The sequence below is a fragment of the Trachymyrmex septentrionalis genome, unplaced genomic scaffold (assembly GCF_001594115.1).
Source record: "Trachymyrmex septentrionalis isolate Tsep2-gDNA-1 unplaced genomic scaffold, Tsep1.0 scaffold70, whole genome shotgun sequence".
In the NCBI taxonomy this organism is placed as follows: Eukaryota; Metazoa; Arthropoda; class Insecta; order Hymenoptera; family Formicidae; genus Trachymyrmex; species Trachymyrmex septentrionalis.
The window spans coordinates 1,904,027-1,923,983 of record NW_017305885.1 but is presented as its reverse complement, the minus strand read 5'-3'; the positions used below and the strand labels follow the sequence as shown (position 1 = coordinate 1,923,983).

Genomic DNA, 19,957 nt, shown 5'->3' with positions numbered 1-19,957 from the left:
TAAAATATAAATTGGAACATAAATTTATATTTTAGACTCTTACATGCCCTATACAGTATTTATTATTTATTATTTTTTATTTAGAGTAATCTAATTTAAAAAAAAATTATATTTTAATTTAATATAAATAAGGTATAAACATGCCGGAAAGTGACTGAGCATCTAATATATCTAATATAGCTATGTCCATACATTTATATAAAACTTTATATATATTTGTTTATATTATTATTAATCTCAAATGCTTTTTTAAATAATTGAAATACAATTAAATTATAATATTGTAATAAAAAAGTTGAGATTAATAATAATAAATCGTGTATAAGTGTCTGGACATAGAGATATAGCATGTCTGATCACTGGGACGTTTACTTTAATACTTTCTGAAATTAATGTTTAATTTAACTCCAGTAAATTTTACCACAACTTTCAACAAAGAGCCTGTCACAACATACCGAAATTGATTCGATTCTCCTTGAAAAATGTTATTGAACATAAAACTGAAAAATACATTACGTATTTTTTTATCGGCCCAATCTCAGATTTAAGAGGTGAACTGCTCGAAGCTAACGCTTATATTTGATTTCTATGAATTATCAGCAAAAAAAGTCGAGGGTATAATACTTTCTAAATTAATAGCGATTAAAGTTTACTAATCACGAAGTTGATATTTCGCAGGCATGATGATATTATTACAAAATGTTTACCAGATGAACAAATATGATTATGAAATTATTTATTTATTTTTTTTTAAATATGTAGTATCTCGCTATTAAATTAATCTTTTCCCAGCAAACAAATTGACGTTATTTATCATCATTTTGGCGTCAAAATGACGTCTTTAACGTCAAAATAATATAAATTCCATTAATAAATTTTAATCGCTATTAATTTAAAAACTATTATAGCTTCGACATTTTCGTATTAAAGTATTTTCTTCTTAGACTGTTCCAAAGAATCCGTTCTTAAAAGGATGGGTGTTGTTTGTGTAGGACACCCTGTATAGTTTACAATAAATGAATAAATGATTAAGCAGACAGCACTTTTTACGCATTTTATAACAAAATTATTTTTGCAATTTTATGTTATCAGTATATATTACTGAGTAGTCATTTTTTCTAATTAAAAATAATATTAATTAGGTTGGATATTGAATTTATTGCTTCTCGTGGGGCAATAAAAACAATATTATGTAGCCCATATAAAATGCATGACGAATGGATTATTTGCGCCAGTAAATATCGTGGTACAATATATTTATGTGAGTTTTATTCGGATAAAAGAGAACATCATTACGTCAATGCATCAATGTTAGAAAAACAATTTGTTTCATGGGGATATAAGTTCGAGCAGTACATGGTAGCAGGTATTTTATTTATATAAAAATTCGATTATGCTTTTACTTCAGATATATTTAACAAATAAAATGGATTGTGCCTGTTGAATATATTATATAATTAATTTATTTTATATAATTAATTTAATTAATGTAATGAATTTTTTTAGATCATCCATCACATACACCAGATCCAAAACGACCTCTTAATGAGTGTGAACATTTTCATTGTATGTTTAAAGCCAACTTCGACAATCATTCATTATTATACGCAGCAGAAATAGATGGTATTGCTTCGCAACAGCCTATAACGGATACACTTGAAGGAAAAACTTTTGAATTAATTGAGTTGAAAACATTTCCACTACTTAGTGAAGATGGAAATATATATGGCAAAATTTCCTGCCCCAGAGTAATGTGCTGGTGGAGTCAGAACTATTTGGCGAATATAAATAAAATTATATGTGGATTAAAAGACAAAAATATAGTGAGAATAATAAAAGAATATTCAATGTGTGATTTGCCAAAGCTTTCAGAGGTAAATAATTTTATTTAAAATTGTGCAATAATGCTGATTTAAGAATTTATTAATGTAAAATTATGTATTTATATTGCAGCCGTCTTGTGATATAAACAGAAGTAAAATATTTTGCAAGATATTTTTAGACAACGTCAAAAGAATTGTCACTAAAGATTATAATGAATGCATGTATAAATTTCGCTGGACATCATTCATTAGAGATGTTGTAAGTTATACTGAAGAAGCTCCTGATAACGAAAGATATACCTTCTTGCAGCCATGGTTTGTTGCTAAAGCAGAGGAATATAGGAGAGTTCTCAGTAAATACTGAAGACTAATAAGATATTTTTTATTTAAAAAAAGATACGGACTATATGCGAATATAAATGTAAGAAATATGTCAAAGACAATGTGTAAATTTATCTTACACACAAATGTATCTTATATATAATATATATTTTTCCTTTAAATTTTTTAATTTTGTGTTTGAATTATTATAACTTTAACTATATACTATTAATTGCATAATATACGAGATGCGGTCAAAGTCTCACTGCAAATGCTTTGAAGCGTTTGATTTTGACCGATTCAGAAGAAAGAATTTTACGAATCGATCAAAGAATACTTCAAAGCATTTGTAATAATATTACGTTGATCATACTCACAATAGTATGTAATACATGTAATACATGTAATAATATATGATACATATATCTTACTAATAAATAATAATAAAATTTAAAATTATTTTAAAAGAAAAATATTATTTTATCTGAAATGATGATATTAGCTCTGAAATAGATGCACAAGATAAAAGATATTTTGATTATAATTTTTAAATATTATATAAAAAAAGCACAGCTGTCATCTTGTATGTTTTTTCATGCATATTTTTGAAATACTATCGGTCTAACATAATCATTTCTACTTTTGTTTAAATCTACTATTTTCTTTGCAATTTACGATAATTTTGTTAGCTATATTTTTAAAATCATATCTTTAATTCATTGTTTGCGTTGCATGGCTACTCTAATTATTAACATGATCCTACTCCAACGAGCACGTTGGAGTGAGTAGGAGCATATTGAAGCATATTGGAGCATGCGATGCAAATAAATGTCTAATCTTTATATTTAATTATGAGAAATTAATAATTATAAAATTTATGTCAACAAAATGAAATAATTATATTACTTGATAATTTATTTAATCACCGATTAAATTAATTAGGGTACATATAAAATTATTCAAAAATGGATTCCAATCGAACCTATTCAATTATTTTTTAAATTTCTCAAATACTGACTTGAATTCGGACTGTGATCCGTATTTATAATTTATTCTTGTTTTAATGGCTTCCGCAGATAGTAGCCAATCATTCTTTGGCTTTTATATATGGAAAAGCAATAAATTGATTGGCTGAATTGCGGCAAGCATTGCCGCATTTTGTGTGTAGAAGCTGTAAAAGACTGTCTTAGTACTGTGAATACAACTTTAAGATAGTATTTTAAATATAAAAACCGATTATGAATATTGGCTTTAAACTTGAAAAATTCACACCAATTATATTAAAAAATCAATAAGCGCTCGATGGTTACGTTCAGCAGAACCAGAAAATTAAATTATTAGCAGACAATCACAAAACAATTGTAAAATTGGGCACGTTCAAGTTAACAAAGCGGCTAGCCTGCTCGCTGAGCAAATGAACGTAATTGGTTGTTACTTATAGATCCAACCAATCATATTCAATCGCTCGGTAAGCATGCCTAGCCGCTTTTGCCGTCTTGAACTCGCCCATTGTTGTGGTCTGCTAAACGCAGCCATTGATCAGTTTTCTCTACGGATATTGGTAACTATTGGTTCATTCTTCTAGATTTATTATGGATCTAAAAGTTTACTTCAATCGTAGACAACAATTATTGAGCGTTCACTCAACCATTGTGTTTATCATGAAATTTGTTTTTTTTTATAACTGAAGGTCAATTCTGTATCTTCAAACAAGATGAAAATGACAAAAGTGAGCGAATTTACTAAAATACTGATAATTTCATTGGTCAATACCTAGTAAATTTGCTCACTTTTCTAATTTTTACCTTATTTGAAGATACAGAATCGATCTCCTTATCTTCTAGGGAAAAATCGTAAAAACAGATTTTGACGTTGGTTACACTGCGTTGCTCTGCGCGCAGTGCGCGGCGTAGTTGTCTTCCGGTAGAGACTCGTGTGTTTCTCTCATTGTGTGACTCCTTTCCGGTAAGATTCCAGGATGACGGGCTTCAGCGAGAAGGTTCGTATTCAGAAATTTGATATTTCTAATAGTTTAAGTAACTCTTACTCGGTGTATGTACGCAATCGCGATTACTTAACATGTGGAGTAATGCAAGAGTCCTTTAATGTTTCTCGAAAATTCGCTGTTACCCAAAAAAAAGCTGCTTCGCTACTTAACGTCATGCACGTGGTAGCATCCGAAGCTGATCATATATTCCACGCGGAGATCGAAACGCATTGTATATCGAATAGTATAAATTCCAAACTAGATTTGATTTTTTCGATTTAATATTTCCATGCTCTAAATTGCATGTATTGCGAATCTTGTAGCTCCCATATAATACTTATATGCATTATAGATTTATTCACGTTACTTGCACTTTTTGTACCAAGCATCTTTCTTTTCAACGTCTGAATATATATTTATCTTAAATACAAAAATGTTTAAGGAGTTCAAGTAATGCAAACACATTTTAGATCTGTTGCACTTTTGGCACCCGACATCTTCGCTTTCTTTTTAAGGCAAAATATGTATCTATCTCATTTTAAGTGAAAAAATATGTGAGGACTTCACGCAACGCGAACATATCTCATATGTCTGTCCACGTTGCTTGAAATTTTTCAAAGTATTTGCACTTAAAATGAGATAAATGTATATTCAGGTGTTGAAAAAAGAGCGAAAATGCTGAGTGCAAAGAATGCAAGCAACGCGAAGAAATATATTGTAGAAGCAAGAATTATTTGTACTGTATGATGGTCAATTTTTAATTTCTGTAGAGGTTTTTACTGTTTTAGCCAATATTAATAGATGGCCGCGGCCATTTACTTGGACGATTAGCTGCAATCGTTGCCAAAACCATCCTGCAAGGCAACAAAGTTATCGTCGTACGCAGTGAGCAACTCAACATTAGCGGTAACTTCTTCAGGTTTGTCAAGTTCTTATTAGCTATGTCTTGGGTGCATTGGTTTCTTTTTATTCATGATGCACACGATGTATTATTTTATCCTTGTTCATCAAAACAATGATAAAATGATATATCGTGTAACATTTTTTTGTAAAATGGAACGCACCTCTTACTTTAGTATTGATGTATTTAATTAAAAAACCAACAATAATAATTGAATAAAATTTATTAAATGATGAATAAAGAAAGCTAATAGGAGTTAACAAAGTAATTAAATTGCAACAGTAAATTTGAAATCAATTTACAGTTTCATAAATATTTGTTAAAATACTAAATATGTGAAATTTTAAATTAATTTCAAATTTATTTTTGGAATCTACTACGTTGACTTCTGTTAACCTTTTTTGTCCATTATTATTTGAATTATAAGGAGTCTTATTTGATTTATAATATTTATTATTTTATTACCTAATAAGAATAGATAGTAACAGCTATTATTAATACTAGTACTATTTCATTCTACTTTATTTTATATAAGAAAAGATTGGATGAGCAATAGTATAATTAATATTATCTAATATTATATAGTGGAAAATGATGGTATGGTAATTTGCGTCTGAAATTAGTCTGTTCCGACTTTTATGATAGAAATTCTAAACTGAATCATAAAATTTTATGCAATCTTGTTTTAATGTTGAAACAATATAGATACTAAACATATATTTTTCAATTTTCAGGAACAAGTTGAAGTTTATGTCTTTTCTGAGGAAAAGATGCAACGTAAATCCTGCACGTGGTCCATTCCACTTCCGAGCGCCAAGCAAGATCTTCTGGAAAACAGTTCGTGGTATGTACAGTTGAGATTATATTATCATAACATAAAATAGAAATATTGCAGATGATTAACAAACATTTACCTTTACCTACATTATTTGATGAGGTCATGAAAAGAATTATTTTTTATGATGCCATGTTTTCATATACTATCTTATAATGAAGCAAATGAAGAGATATTAAAAAGACTCATTTACAGGTATGATTCCACATAAGACACAAAGAGGTAAAGATGCTCTTAGGCGACTAAAGGTTTACGAAGGTTGTCCACCACCATATGACCGCAGGAAGCGTGTTGTTGTACCTGGTGCTATGAGAGTGATGTGCCTCAAACCAGGCAGAAAAGTAAGATGTATTATGTATATTTAAATTTGTTTAAACTGTCTCTTTTATACTTGAATTTTGTTTCTGTTTAATGAAAAAACAATGATGGTATGGTAATTTGCGTCTGAAATTAGTCTACTTGACTATTATGATGATCTATTAAACTGAGTTATAAAATTTTATACAAAATAGTTTGTCGAAATATTGAAGCAATATGGATACTGATATAATTTTGATTTTCAGTACTGTCACGTGGGTAGATTGTCTCATGAAGTTGGATGGAAGTATAAGGATGTGGTTCGCACGTTGGAGAACAAGAGACGTGCCAGAGCCATCCTTGAAGTTCAAAAGAGGAATAAACTTAAGGTAGTTAACACATTAAAGATTGGTCATATTTCACATCCAACGATGTGATTTCTTTCCAAAGATTTTTGTATGTAAATATTCGAGATTTACTAATTATTAAATTTTGTTTGTAGAAACTTACCAAGCAAGCTGGTGAATCAGTTGCCAAAGCAACGGCACCGTATACAGCGATCATCAATAATTTTGGATACAATTAACATATGTGTTACAAAAACAAAAAATAAAGTCTCTTAAATATCTAATCCAGAATACTCTTTCACCTCCAAACTCGACATAAAAAATTGAAATATATTATATACAGAATCATGTAAGGAAAACGATTTTATTAAAGCAAAAATAAATTAATATTAGAATTAATTTGTCGTGCATATTCGCAATATTTAACAGTCTTTGTTAGCTTTCTATAGAATCTATAGTAAATACAACTGTTCCACTTCTGTCGTTATCTTCCTCATCGTGCATTTCATGTTCCTCTTCATCATCAGAAGAAGACGAGGAAAGTGAACCGTTCATATATTGTGTGCGGTAACTGCCTACATTTTGTGGTGTAGGACCAATACTATATTCTATTTGATTAGCTAGACGTTCCACTGCATGTTTCGCTTGAATTTTCTGTTAAATATTAAAATGTCATATTAAAATTTTTTTCTAGTCCCTGAAAAGAATGAAAAGATATAAAAAATAGAAAATGTCAAATACCTGTAATTTTTCAGTTTGTTCCTTCTGTAATTTTAAAGATTCGTTCAAACTCAGAACCTTAGCTGCTCCGTGAACTATAAGAGGTGGTGTAGCTGCCGTGACTTCCCAATATTTATGTAATTTTCTTTGTTTTTCCTTCATTGGATCATGTACGTTGCTCTTTGTTGTTTTATGTGGTTTAAATGGCTCCCTTTTTTTCATTTCCTGTACTTTCTCTACTTTATCAACGATATACTTGACATGCTCTGTGTTTAAAGGATCTATTTTAAAAGTTTCAATCTCTGCTATATCTTCAGGTTTAATGAGGTTTTCTTCAGGTACTATATGTATAATTTTCTTCTTGTGAACACCAGTTCCTGTAGGCTGTTAAAGCATAATAATCCATATATATACATATATATCAATTGACAAAAGTTATTACCAATATTATAAGCAAGATCTATCAACCTGTGCTAGTATTTTTAGTGGATCCTCCTCGTCATCACTATCTAAGTCAACGATTTTAGTCATATTTTCATCATCCCTTTCATTATATTTTCCTGTCCATTCTAGTTTACTCATAGCTATTTTGCCTTCGGATGCTATGTTAAGCCGCGACAGTACATTAGCTGCTTCTTCCACTTCATTTCTGTGTTCAAGTTCCTTCTGTATCTTATTGTAGAAGCTTATAATTTTCTCTCCTTTGTCGGGAAGCGTTGAGATAAATTTTCTAAAAAGAAAACAAGATGCTTCAAGATTGTTCGAAACATTAAGATTCAATAGTTCACGTCCTACCTACTTATTAGCAAGAATTTTTTTCTGCCTTTCTAAAAGCTCTTCCAACTGAAATCTCTCTTTCTTTTTTAAATTATCGATGTAGCCTTGACTTTCCTTCTTCGAAGGGATCACATCGCCGGGTATTTTTAAATTTCTCGGGACCATATTTTTTGTTATTAAATTTTTTAAAGCGGAATAATCGTTTTGGCTGGCATAACGAAAGGTTATGTAAAATGTATTATATTAGGTATAACTACTAACTTTAACAATCGTATATGCACGTTCAAAATTTTATAAAAAATTAAGAATACTTGGATAAGGAGTTAAAAAAAGAATTGGAGAAATTGTAATTCAAACAAATTCGCAGCGCAAAGTAATGCAAAAGTCGATGAAACTGCTGCGAAATGTCTCGTAATTAAAAGTAAAGATATCATGAGAATAAGAATGTGTCAAACTTTCACGTTTAGTTTAAACAGCATGACAATGCCATCGCGAAGAAGCACAATTTTTAGAACGATCGGCTGTAAAAAGCATTTTAAAAGGAATTGAATAGAATACTACGTTTAATTCTATTCAAGTGGAACGAAGTAAACGAACAAGCGAAATTGTCACTGCGTCATTGCACTTTCTGCACTTAAAACGGGATGGATACATACAGAGGGAAATCTATATATAATTTAGCGTTGAAGAGGAAGGGAAAAATAAAAGGTGTAAATGCAGAGAATATAAACGAACAAAGATCATGTCACTTTGATAAACATACAGCCAATCGGAAGTGTTGAAAAGCGACGAATATCGCGATGACACGATATATCGAGAGCCCCGCTTTTCCACGAATCGATACAAAACGGCACATCGCAACAATTACACTTTCTGCACTTCTCGTCCTTCTTCTTTCTCATTTTGATGTGCAATTGTGTGATATTTTTTTTCTCATTTCAAGTGCGGAAAGTGTAAGTCAACGCAGTATAAGGAACAGATGTCTAAAGAATCCCAACATTCCCAACCTCAATGGAGCTTGAGAGTGCGAGGTGAACGATGCTTATGGACGTTCGGCTCGTCTTTTTATCGCCTCTGAGACCACGTTAGTTAGAGTCACTTGTCCGCTCGCGGCGGGTTCGGCGAAACCCGGATCCCCGAGCGACTTGGCAGAGGGTTCCTATATGCGCGCCGGCGAGAGAGGGACGAAGAGTTATGACCGTGGGCCCGATCGGGAGCAGCGAGTTCGCGAGGCGCACCGCCAGTCCTCAGAAACGATGAATTGCAATGGGGGATCGTCCGTGGCTGGCGAGGCATGCAAGGCGGGCGCTTCTGTGGACAGCAGACCGATCGTCACCTGTGAGTTTCGCCGCGATCGTCTCCCCCGCTTCGCCCCTCCGTGTCGCGCTGATAACGCGACATTCAGGCACCATTCTTGACACCCTCCCCCCTCCTGCCCGTCCATCTGTCAATTCTCGTGACAGTGTTTCTTGTTTCCTTTCATCCAACCGAGATAATCGATGTCTGGATAAAATTTGTATCATCAATAATGCGTGTCTCTGGATTTTTCTTTTCTTAAGAAACATATGTCAACTTTATGTTTTCATCAAAAAATATATCATGCGAATTATTATTATGTTGTTTTAGATAATTTAATATCTTGCAAGACTTAATTTAGTATTTTGCCTAATTCCTTTAATTCTTGCTATCGATATCACATAACTTTAATTTAAGGTTTGTTCTTTTCAGTATAACTTTTTGCACAGTTCATTTTTTCCTCTTTTTCTCTTCATATTGGAGGAAAAAAAAATGAAAAGATGCAAAAAGTTCAGCTAAAAAGAGGTCTATTCATGTAGCAAATGTACAAAGTGGACTTTGCAACAGTTTCTTATAACACAAATGAGTAATCCAATGCATGTAGGATGTCATTTTGACCTATGCTAATCTGCTGCTTCATTTCTCAAAGCAGATGACATAGGATTGGAATATAATAATTTTTGTGTAATGATACAGGTGCTGGGGATGAAAATTTATTTTCTACATTGGAAAAGAATTTACTCCAAGCTATACCTATGGATACAGTGGAATGGCGCCGATCGTTCAGCAGGCCAATTAAACAAGTCAAACTTGGGGCTACTTTTGTGCCATTTTCCAGAGATATTTTGCCTACTGACAAAGATTGGCATCTCATAAAGCAACCAATCTTTCATATTTATTGGACAGAATGTTCTGTAAGTCCTTCATTTGAATTAATTTTTTATTATATATAACATATTTATATAGGGAATGATATGTCTTTTATTTATTATATTAAAAATATATTAAAAATTGTATGTTAAATTTATTAAAATAATATTAAATTATTCTAAATAAAAAGTTATTATTATTACGATATTAGAAGCATCTGTAGATTACAATATTTAATATTCATGTTCTTAATAATTTAACAAATAAATTTTCATATTACATATTCTTCTAGGATGTTGATTCTTATAAGACTAGTGTCAGAGATGATATTGATGCCTGGTTAAAAATACTAAATTTATATCATATTCAAGATTGGATGATTGTATTGGTAGAAACATATGATGTAAAGAAGGCCAATAAATTGTTGCCTAGGACTACTGTCTTAGATAAAATACGAAGTGACTTTGCCGCTAAAAATGGCGACAGGTAATACGATATGATCTTTTATATTATTAATCTTGTAACATAATATAGAAATGTATTTATATCCATAATCTATTTGACAGATGCTTTGCTGTAATTAATCCAATTAAATCTGAATCTCGTTCCGCGGAATCATGGAGAGGCTTGATAACTCGTATTCGTCATTTGATGTTGACTGCATATGACAGAACCCTGTCGCGTTTTGAAGATATTATACGTGAACAGAGAGAAAGGCGGAACAATCCTAGTTGGAATTTCTGCCATTATTTTCTTTTACAGGTAATGCTTGCTATAAATTTTCATTTCTACTGAATTATTTCACAAAGAATTAAATATTACATAAAATATGGATTCTCGAAATTATAATATATCTAATGTTTTTTCATTTATAATATCTCGTAATATACTGATCCTCAGTTTTCCTATCTCTTATAAAAGAGAGAATATACTTAACTAATAATTAATATACTCTTGAGATGAGAGTTGAAATTAAACTCTAGACTCATTGACGAATTAGTCGTTCTCTATGGAACGACGTGTTACTTTTTGAATTTTTTAATATTAATTTTGAAACTTGTACTTTTCCCATTATTCAATTGAATTGGCATTTTAGGAAGAATTGGCATTTGTATTGCAAATGCTGGGTTTGTACGATGAGGCATTGGTACAGTATGATGAACTAGACGCTCTCTTTACACAATTTGTGCTCAATTCTAATGTAGGAGGTATTGTGGTTTATTTTTTAAATATTTAGTTTGTATTAAAAATATACATTATGCAATGAGAACAGATATTGAGATGCAAGTGAAAAATTAAATGTAGATAAACTGTTTATAGATACTCCAGGATGGTTGGGTCTGTTTCAAACGCCTCTGAACAATTGGGGAGGTGTGAATTTAAATAACGGTACAAATCACCGTCTAAGGTTTCTTTTGGCTGAATGTAGGGCATCTTTATTAGATCTTAGGAGTTATTTGTTTAGTAGACAATGTGCCATGCTACTCCTGCTTAATAAACCTTGGGAGGTTCGTATAAATTCAACACATTATTGATAATTAATAGCTTTACATAATTATCATATTTTATAATTGTTACTGAATATTCTTGACAGGTTGCACAAAGGTGCTTATCATTTGTTCATAATACATTAAGTGAGCTAAGAATCTTAGAGGTACAGAAACCTGAAGGCTCTATAGAATGCTGGTCATTCCTCTGTGCGTTAGAGGTCTTGCAAGCATGTCAATTGTGCACCAATAATATCGATAACAATCAACAATTAGATTTGTGCTCTTTACATACAGCTAGTTTGTGGGCACTTGCAAGAGATAAGGTAAATAATTTGCTATATTATGTTTGACATTATTTTATTTATTTATTATTTGCTAATAAATAATTAAATGATATGTAATCCTCCTTGGATTTCTATTACATATGTTTTTTACATATATCCTATTATATATATATATATGTATATATTTTTCTTTTTTAGTTAGGAAGCTTAGGAAAATTGTGCGGCCTAATGCCAGGAAGTGAACCGACTAGTGAGCAGTTGCATACAGTTGTGTATCTTATAGCAGGTATAGGAGATTCAGAGCCACAAGTAGAAAGAAAATTAACCCCTACAGACAAGTTAAAAGAGGCACTTTCATCCAAAGAAGCATTCAAGAAACAATATTTGGAACATGCAGAATTAGCCATGGGCACATATAAACATGTCGGCCGTATTCGATCAGCCAGATTAATTGGCAAAGAATTGGCACGATTCTACAGCGAACTCGGAGAAAATCAGAAAGCAGTAGCGTTTTTATCTGATGCTTTAAAAACTTATATGGACGAAGGATGGCATCACTTGGCAGTGCAAACACAGTTGGAGTTAGCCGAATGTTACAAACGGATGGACGATGTCGAGAAATATACTAAAGTGTGCGCGGCAGTAGCTAGCGCAAGTCTTTTGCATATAACTGTACGCAATACATATTTGGAAGAAATGCTAGGATATATGAAAATGATCTCTTCGCCTCAATCATTACTCGCGGAACTTGGATGTGCTTTTACAATACTCAGTATGGAAGCTAAAGTAATGGATAAAATAGTTCAAGACTGTGTAGTTAACGTTGAAATCAGTGTACAGAGTTTATTTCCTCGAGAAGTAAGATGCACTAGCGCCGCTATTTCTGTAGAGGAAATGCAAAAGCCATCTATACCTAATAAGAAAAAAGGATTAAAATCTATTGATCCTCCAGTTCAATTGTAAGTATTAATGAATAAAATACTTTTATTTACAAAAATTTCATATATAATGTTTAATATATACTACAAAGAAAAAAATTCTAAAATGAAATTGTAAAAAATAATGTATTTACATTGTTATTTTAATATCATATTTACAATAATGCTTATTTTATTTTTTTAGTATTTTCTATTTTCTATACGTTAAATTTTTGTTCAACTTTGTTTTGTTGCTCAGGTTATCAAAGTGTACATTAGAAGATATGAAACTACTTGATCTCAGTTTATTACGTTTGCAAGTATATTCTTATTTGGATTACAAGGAAGATAGAAGTCTTGGTTCTGCTAGTGTTATTAGTAAAAACATGAAGCCGCTCGTGAGGCGTTCAGATAGCGCAAAACATAGAAAACCTTCAATTAATATAAAGGGTGATTTTAGCAAAGCACTTTCCTGTGATGAATTCGTTATGAAACCTGGTGTAAATACATTTGTCTTAACAAGACGAGTGAATCAACCGGGTTTGTACAAAGTTAGCCAGTTATCATTGGTGATAGAAGAAAAATTAGAATTTTTATCATCTGTACTAAATCCAAGATTATGCTACGAAGTAGCAAAGACACAGCCAACGATATCCGTAAAATGTGGCAGAGATTTATTGGCAGGTCTTACTCAAGATATTGAATTAGTTATATCGAGTGGAAGTACAAAAATAACCGAAGAAATGAAATTAAAATTACGTACATCACGCGGATTGACAGTACAATCACAAAGTGTTGAAAAAGTAATGGTAAAAGAGTTAGAGATACCACTGCCAACGTGCGAACCATTTCAAACCATAAAAATACAGTTAAAAATTTTAGCTGAACTACCACCAAAGAAGGATTCTTCATCTATGGAACATAAAGTATTTAACATTTATAATTTATATTATTCTCTTTTGTGCAATAAATATCATAACTAAATATCATTACTTGAAATTGTTTTAGTTGAATATTCAATGTCCATGGGGTTCGGAAGAAAGTATACCTTTGCATTTTGGTCCACCATTAATGTCAAGTATGAAACTTCACACAGCAAAACAAAGAAAATTTATTCAAATAGTCGTAACTGGTTTGACAAGTCAGCTTTTACAATTAACTGAGCCTGAATTAATGACAATTTCGTCAATAGACGTTAACTTTAAAAGTTTAAATCCTATTGCGGGTCAGAAATTACTTATAGGTAATGGAATGAACGTTTCCTTTATGTGGGAATTTGAAATTGGGAAAGATGAGAAATCCACGATACCAATAAAGACTGACTTTCGTGTAAAATATATATCAGTTAATGATACTGAAGAATTAAATGATACACATGTTGATGATGATCCACTACATATACATAATCTAGAAAGAATTGAAAAAGCATGTAGTGTTTACAGATGCAACTTTGATATTACAGATTATGTGGTAAGAAAAATTATTAATTATTAATTGATATGTTAAATGTATACAATTACATATTGTATACTTCTTTCAAAATATTTTATTTATTTTAAACAAGAAGTCATGGATTAATGACAATCTGTAATAATGTAGTATCTATACTTGTAAAATCTTATGCTCTGTATTCTTATTATATATTAGGAATATATAACTTATCTTTGTAACGATGCTTTCCAGACTTTATTCACAGTATCCTCGAAAGTCGAAACAAATGGTGGTGAATTTTGTCGTGCTGGTAGTATGTGCCACTTGTGTCTTACAGTCATGCGCATACCTAGTCTTAGTTCAAATCCTCCACCACAGTTAATGTACGAGGTTTTGGCGGACCAAACTATGTGGGCGGTATGTGGTCGGACAGCAGGCATTGTATCGTTAGAAATAGTAGAGAAACAAAGCGTTACATTAGATGTAATGCCTCTGACAAGTGGTTATTTGCCTCTCCCTGTTGTTAGATTATCTCGGTATATACCTGCAACAGAATCGAAAAATGGTAAGTTTAAATATTTTGCATATTATGCCTAAATATTACGTACATTATTTAATTTGTGAACAAATTTATCTAATTTTTATTAAAATTATCAATTATAATTTCAAAGAAAAAGATATTACGTTTACCTCTAAGTTGTATGAAATTTTGTAATTGTTTTATTTGTTTTCATTTTAAGATATCGTCCGTAATAAAAATGATTTAGGATCTGGTCCTCGATTAGAACCATTTAGTCCGGGACAAGTGTATAATGCCAGTAAAGCACAACAGGTGCATGTTCTGCCAGCAGTTCCATCAGAATCTAATTAAAGATGTATAAATTGTTGTTAAAGATGTATACATGTTCTTTGATTTTGTGTGTAACGAGTCATGAACATCTTTATTTAGGAAGAGTTTAAGAAGTAATTACAAGTTGTTTTTTGTATCAAAGTGAATATATAATTATGTAAATACCTCATTTTAAATTCATAGTAGATAAGACTTAAGTTATCATATAAATATTTTGAAATAACCAAATCGGCGTTAAGTACAATAGTTTAATATTTATTTATTTCTATAAGATTTACAGTTCACTTCAATTTTATATTACCAAAGCCACTCATCTTTAAAAAAAAAAGAAGAACTTTTTGATTAATAATTATAATGATGCCATAAAAAATATCTTTATTTAAAAATTATGAAGATTCTAAAGCTTCTAGCTAAATATATACTCGAATTTTGTATTGAAACATTGTATTTAACATATATAATTATTACATTTTATAATTGAATTAAATTTTATCTGAAAGTAATCATGTAATTGCAATAATATGAGGTATCTAGGGTATATCACAAGAAATATTATAGAAAATATTCGACTTCTCGACAATTCTCAATGATTCAGTTATGATAAATATTGAGAGAACTTGCTATCTATATCCTAAATTATGTACTTATATATTTTTATCATTTTACGCATACGATGTTTTCTTTCATTTTCTATTTTCTTTTTTGTCCCACATTTATTTACAATTTAGCAACAGCTGAATCTTGTTTGCTCTGCAATCATTTTTTTGTTTAAATATTTTAGTACCATCTTAGTATCTTAAGAAAAATGGTAATATAAGAATTTTTCTTTTATAAAATACAAATACATGTAAAATTTGTACAAATACTTGTTAGCAATATACTCATAAGCTTGTGAATAAATGTTACATATTTTTACTATGTTAAATTGTAACATATAGTAAATTCTTATGAACATAAATTTGATACGTAAACTAGGAATTTATTTAATGCTATATATTGTGTTCGTTTAATAATACTTACAGTTCAATTAAAAAATATATCTATGAAGAAAAACAATTTACATTATATTTGTTAGTGTTTGTTCATCAGAATTGGATTATTAGATACATTTTTCTTGTGTTGCCATGTTTTCTAGAATATTATTGATCTGCTATTTATAATTTTTTAATTTTATAAATGTAAGATAATCACAAAATACTCTCGATTATTCATAGTTATTAAGTTACAGATTATTTTAAAATTTATACAAAACTATGTTTATTATCAATTTTTTGTAGAAAGTATTTCTATTAAATAACGTAATACATTTATGCTATCTATTATATTTATTATATATTTAGCGAAAATATCTATTTTTATTATATTTGTTGATCCTACGTTTAAAATATGTATATTCAAATTATTTTTTAATATAATAATGATAATATAATTTTGGTGGTAATGTTGTACCAAATATTTATATATATATATATAAAAGTTAGGGATGTGCATAGTTAATAAAATATACTTTAATCAAATAATTTATTGTGTTATATTCTAGATAAAATGTCATTATTACTTGAATAAAGCTTTTATGTTTTTAAAATATTGCAAAAGATCGCGTATAAATATAAATTAACTAAAATATATATTTAATTATATATTTTTCTAATATTTGTTAAAAAAATTCAATTTAATCAATTTAATATATACCTAGAATTATAATTTAAACTTGTATATTATATTTCCTATGCAAAAAAGGATTTCATTTATAATATTCAAATAATAAATGTTTATAATGTTCTAATTTAATACTCAAAATTGTGTGTGTGCTGTAGTATATACTTCAAGAATAAAATTAAATATTACATATATCATATCTATTTAAACAAATTTGTAATATTACATCTTAGTTTCTTTTAGATTAGAATTATGTAATAAGCGTATATTTGCATTCAGTTTATATGAATATGGATACCATATTGACATTTCAACTATACGCACACATATACAATTTGTGATATATAATTTTCAAAATAAAAATGGAAAAAATCAATTCGCATAAAATTTGTTCTTATGCAAAATACAATCATGTTTAATTCACTTTTCATTTTAGAATATATATATTCTATCAACTATGCATATCCATTTTAAAAGTTACGTAATTATGCATTATTCTAAATAACGTTGACAATTAAATGCTTGCATTTGATGTATAATTGTGATAAAGGATATTGTATATAGATTTTGTTATATTTCTTAATATCAATAAATGAAATAAAATCATACATCAATATGTTAATAATTAAGAATTGTAAAATAGTTGAATGTAAATTAATATCCGCTTTATATTAAAAATTTTTGTTATATATAATAGTATACGTTATTCATATGTTATTAATTTAGCAAGCTTTGGCAAGCATGCTATTCATGTTAAAGTAATAAGATTGCAAATAAGCAATCTATTACCATTTTGGAAATAAAATTATTATATTTTGCAAGTCAGGAAAAGTACTGTGTATATAAGTTTTTATTTTTTATATAATGTGCGAAGATAATAAACTGTAAATGAAATTTATACAGTAAATATATGTATCGACAATGAATTTGATACGTTAGAAATGATTTATTTACTATCAACGGAACAGAACAATATACAAAATAATTAATATCTAAGTTACATTGAAAAATTTTCAGTGGAAGTATAACTTTTTATTAAGGTTGTTATGAAGTTGCAACAATGGATGCAATTCCATGATGTAGAATAATAATCTTTAGTACAGAGATTTTTCCTCGTTATCATTAAAGGAAGTTGTGGGTGTAAAAGTTGAATCACCCCTTTACTGAGATATAGATTATCGTACTTGGTTGTATCAGGCCCACATCATAACACTTTCTTCATTCATATTTTATATTTTCAAATAAAATTAATTATATATTTAATATTAGTAGCTAGGTTGTGGTTGTTGCGTCAACAGCAGGCCAAATCTTCTTTTCATTATAATTCTTTCTCTTGAATATTTATCCTCTACAGAAAATCGAGCTAAAAAACATTCAATATCATGCCTTTTGTTTTTGTTAATTCTACATAAAGTATTTATATAACAAAAGTGTAAAAATTTACCTGGATGCGCGGACATGGTAGGCTTTCCATTAGGGTCCACTTTCTATAAAAATTTAGCAATTAAAAAAAGAAAAAAAAAATAAAATTAGATAAAAAGATTTTGTTAGAAAAGAAAATTACTATAGAAAAAATAATGTATAGAATTAGTATTTAAAACGATTACAAAGATATATGTGATAATATATATTTAATTCTATTATGAATATGCTAATTCATATTGTGATATATATTGTGCAATATATTCTACCATATTACAAATGCGTTCAGGGAGCATTAGTTATATTATTCTATTCTTATTTTAATCCTTTGTTTTAATGCTTCATGAATGATATATAAGGCTAGAATAACATAAATAGTGCTAATAGCATTTTCGAGAAGGTATGTTATATTGCTCTGGAAAATAATATATTAGATTGAGAAGTAATGCATTACTTGTAGCACTATTACTATTATTTTTTGTTAGGTAAGGAACGTTAGGTTGGTAACGTTATATTTTTTACTAGTAACGGTAATGCAGTTACGTTTTAGGTAACGAATTAATCACATGTCTTTTACGTTATTTTATTCACATGCAAGAAGTATATGTGTATAGGACATGTATAAGTGAATTTTAAAAGAAAGAAGGTGTTATGTTCGATATCACAATCAAACTCATAATTATTTACTTTTTACAATGAGTAACTTTTTAATTTTCCTAACCTTATATACCTCTATACATATATATATTACACAGTGCGACATGTCACAAGAAATTACCTGTAAAGTGTACACTCTGTTTCCTTTGTCGTCCAAATAATACATTAGATACATTTTTCGATATTTCGACTTGCAACTTAACCTCCGTACAGCCGTACTTATCCGTACTATTCTCTAATTGCAATTTCTTTCTTTAATGAATATCTGCCAATACCTGGAATATAATCCGTCGAACCAAACTGCACGTTTGGAAATAAATGAAAAAATCGGAATTAATCAGATTATCAGAATATCTCAGCTATATTGGCAAATATAACGTGATAGAACAGAATATTCTCGACAATGAACGAAGTATGAGCGCGACAGCCAATAACCTATCCGTTTTTCCGAAAAAGTATTTGATTGGCTGCCGCGCTACTTCTTGCCACGTGCTCGCATGTCGTCGTTTCCTGTGTAAACGGCTACTAGCGCGGTATAAAGTTAGTTTGAAATTTTTATCTATCTTTTCTTGTTATATTGTACACTTGCTAACAAAATATTTCGAGTATGCTATACGAAAAATAATTATGAGAAAACCTGTTTACAATTAGTCAACAGGTCTATTCTTTTTGTACTGATCTCTCTCTTTCCACGTACTTTATCTCTTCAATGTGGAAAGAAAAAGAAGAAAAATGAATAATGCAAGAAGTTCAGCTGAAAAGAACAAATTAAATGTGTCTCGACAGTTGAAGTTTATTCAGGTGGTTTATGTGTGAAAGTATATGTAGAGAAATCGATTAATCACAGATGAAAAATAAAGCGTGTCATCTTCTATAATTATTATATACATAATTGATTTCTTTATAGGTCATGACAAGCAGGAAATTGTTGCATGTAGTCGCAGATCTGTTTTTCTGTTTCAATATAACGAATATGTTTCGAAAAACGGAATAAAAGATGAGGAAAACATGACGTTTAAAATTCTGCACGATAAAAGCAAAAATGAAATTCTCGAGTTTATAGTTTTTTGGAT

General features: G+C 29.7%; 5 protein-coding genes across 6 annotated transcripts in view; 3 read left to right on the top strand and 2 right to left on the bottom strand.

Annotated features, from left to right (window-relative positions):
• LOC108753710 (decapping and exoribonuclease protein-like) overlaps window positions 1-2,215 on the top strand; it is a 3,392-nt gene extending 1,177 nt beyond the window's left edge. The window contains exons 2-4 of the mRNA XM_018495563.1: window positions 1,143-1,366; window positions 1,507-1,874; window positions 1,954-2,215. Coding sequence (XP_018351065.1) covers window positions 1,143-1,366; window positions 1,507-1,874; window positions 1,954-2,187 — 826 coding nt within the window. The 3' untranslated portion in view covers window positions 2,188-2,215. The remainder of the gene's footprint in view (window positions 1-1,142; window positions 1,367-1,506; window positions 1,875-1,953) is intronic.
• A 1,843-nt stretch (window positions 2,216-4,058) lies between these two features.
• Window positions 4,059-6,795, top strand: LOC108753712 (60S ribosomal protein L13a). Its single transcript, XM_018495566.1, has 6 exons — window positions 4,059-4,143; window positions 4,920-5,050; window positions 5,767-5,876; window positions 6,063-6,208; window positions 6,431-6,553; window positions 6,667-6,795. The coding sequence occupies exons 1-6, from the start codon at window positions 4,123-4,125 to the stop codon at window positions 6,748-6,750; spliced, it is 615 nt and encodes a 204-aa protein (XP_018351068.1). The 5' UTR covers window positions 4,059-4,122; the 3' UTR covers window positions 6,751-6,795.
• Window positions 6,796-6,878: 83 nt separating this feature from the next.
• On the bottom strand, window positions 6,879-8,702 carry LOC108753711 (DNA-directed RNA polymerase II subunit GRINL1A). Of its 2 annotated transcripts, XM_018495565.1 has the most exons (5): window positions 8,464-8,702; window positions 8,031-8,216; window positions 7,700-7,961; window positions 7,253-7,615; window positions 6,879-7,165 (listed from the first exon to the last, which is right to left on the bottom strand). In XM_018495565.1, the coding sequence occupies exons 2-5, from the start codon at window positions 8,171-8,173 to the stop codon at window positions 6,947-6,949; spliced, it is 987 nt and encodes a 328-aa protein (XP_018351067.1). In that variant the 5' UTR covers window positions 8,174-8,216; window positions 8,464-8,702; the 3' UTR covers window positions 6,879-6,946. The 2 variants fall into 2 exon arrangements, with proteins under 2 accessions (XP_018351067.1, XP_018351066.1); XM_018495564.1 differs by having other exon boundaries at window positions 8,031-8,702.
• A 109-nt stretch (window positions 8,703-8,811) lies between these two features.
• On the top strand, window positions 8,812-15,267 carry LOC108753657 (trafficking protein particle complex subunit 10). The gene is made up of 12 exons (XM_018495453.1): window positions 8,812-9,346; window positions 10,001-10,218; window positions 10,467-10,660; window positions 10,741-10,936; window positions 11,271-11,382; window positions 11,495-11,682; window positions 11,769-11,987; window positions 12,147-12,907; window positions 13,125-13,791; window positions 13,874-14,335; window positions 14,549-14,861; window positions 15,037-15,267. Exons 1-12 carry the CDS (start codon window positions 9,172-9,174, stop codon window positions 15,165-15,167), a joined length of 3,636 nt encoding a protein of 1,211 aa, XP_018350955.1. The 5' UTR covers window positions 8,812-9,171; the 3' UTR covers window positions 15,168-15,267.
• Window positions 15,268-17,824: 2,557 nt separating this feature from the next.
• Window positions 17,825-19,292, bottom strand: LOC108753669 (H/ACA ribonucleoprotein complex subunit 3). Its single transcript, XM_018495468.1, has 3 exons — window positions 19,006-19,292; window positions 18,250-18,292; window positions 17,825-18,168 (listed from the first exon to the last, which is right to left on the bottom strand). Exons 1-3 carry the CDS (start codon window positions 19,057-19,059, stop codon window positions 18,071-18,073), a joined length of 195 nt encoding a protein of 64 aa, XP_018350970.1. The 5' UTR covers window positions 19,060-19,292; the 3' UTR covers window positions 17,825-18,070.
• Between the last annotated feature and the right edge of the window lie 665 nt (window positions 19,293-19,957).

Excerpts from the sequence above, each read along its gene's own strand:
- LOC108753712 (XM_018495566.1), top strand. The coding sequence starts at position 4,123 with ATGACGGGCTTCAGCGAGAAG. Across the intron at positions 5,877-6,062 it reads CTTCTGGAAAACAGTTCGTG|GTATGATTCCACATAAGACA; the intron begins GTATGTACAGTT and ends ACTCATTTACAG. Across the intron at positions 6,209-6,430 it reads GCCTCAAACCAGGCAGAAAA|TACTGTCACGTGGGTAGATT; the intron begins GTAAGATGTATT and ends TTTGATTTTCAG.
- LOC108753711 (XM_018495564.1), bottom strand. The coding sequence starts at position 8,173 with ATGGTCCCGAGAAATTTAAAAATACCCGGCGATGTGATCCCTTCGAAG. Across the intron at positions 7,616-7,699 it reads CACTAAAAATACTAGCACAG|CCTACAGGAACTGGTGTTCA; the intron begins GTTGATAGATCT and ends ATGCTTTAACAG. Across the intron at positions 7,166-7,252 it reads AACAAACTGAAAAATTACAG|AAAATTCAAGCGAAACATGC; the intron begins GTATTTGACATT and ends AATATTTAACAG.
- LOC108753657 (XM_018495453.1), top strand. The coding sequence starts at position 9,172 with ATGCGCGCCGGCGAGAGAGGGACGAAGAGTTATGACCGTGGGCCCGAT. Across the intron at positions 11,988-12,146 it reads GGGCACTTGCAAGAGATAAG|TTAGGAAGCTTAGGAAAATT; the intron begins GTAAATAATTTG and ends TTTCTTTTTTAG. Across the intron at positions 13,792-13,873 it reads CTTCATCTATGGAACATAAA|TTGAATATTCAATGTCCATG; the intron begins GTATTTAACATT and ends AAATTGTTTTAG.
- LOC108753669 (XM_018495468.1), bottom strand. The coding sequence starts at position 19,059 with ATGTATCTAATGTATTATTTGGACGACAAAGGAAACAGAGTGTACACT. Across the intron at positions 18,293-19,005 it reads ACAGAGTGTACACTTTACAG|AAAGTGGACCCTAATGGAAA; the intron begins GTAATTTCTTGT and ends AAATTTTTATAG. Across the intron at positions 18,169-18,249 it reads TACCATGTCCGCGCATCCAG|CTCGATTTTCTGTAGAGGAT; the intron begins GTAAATTTTTAC and ends AATGTTTTTTAG.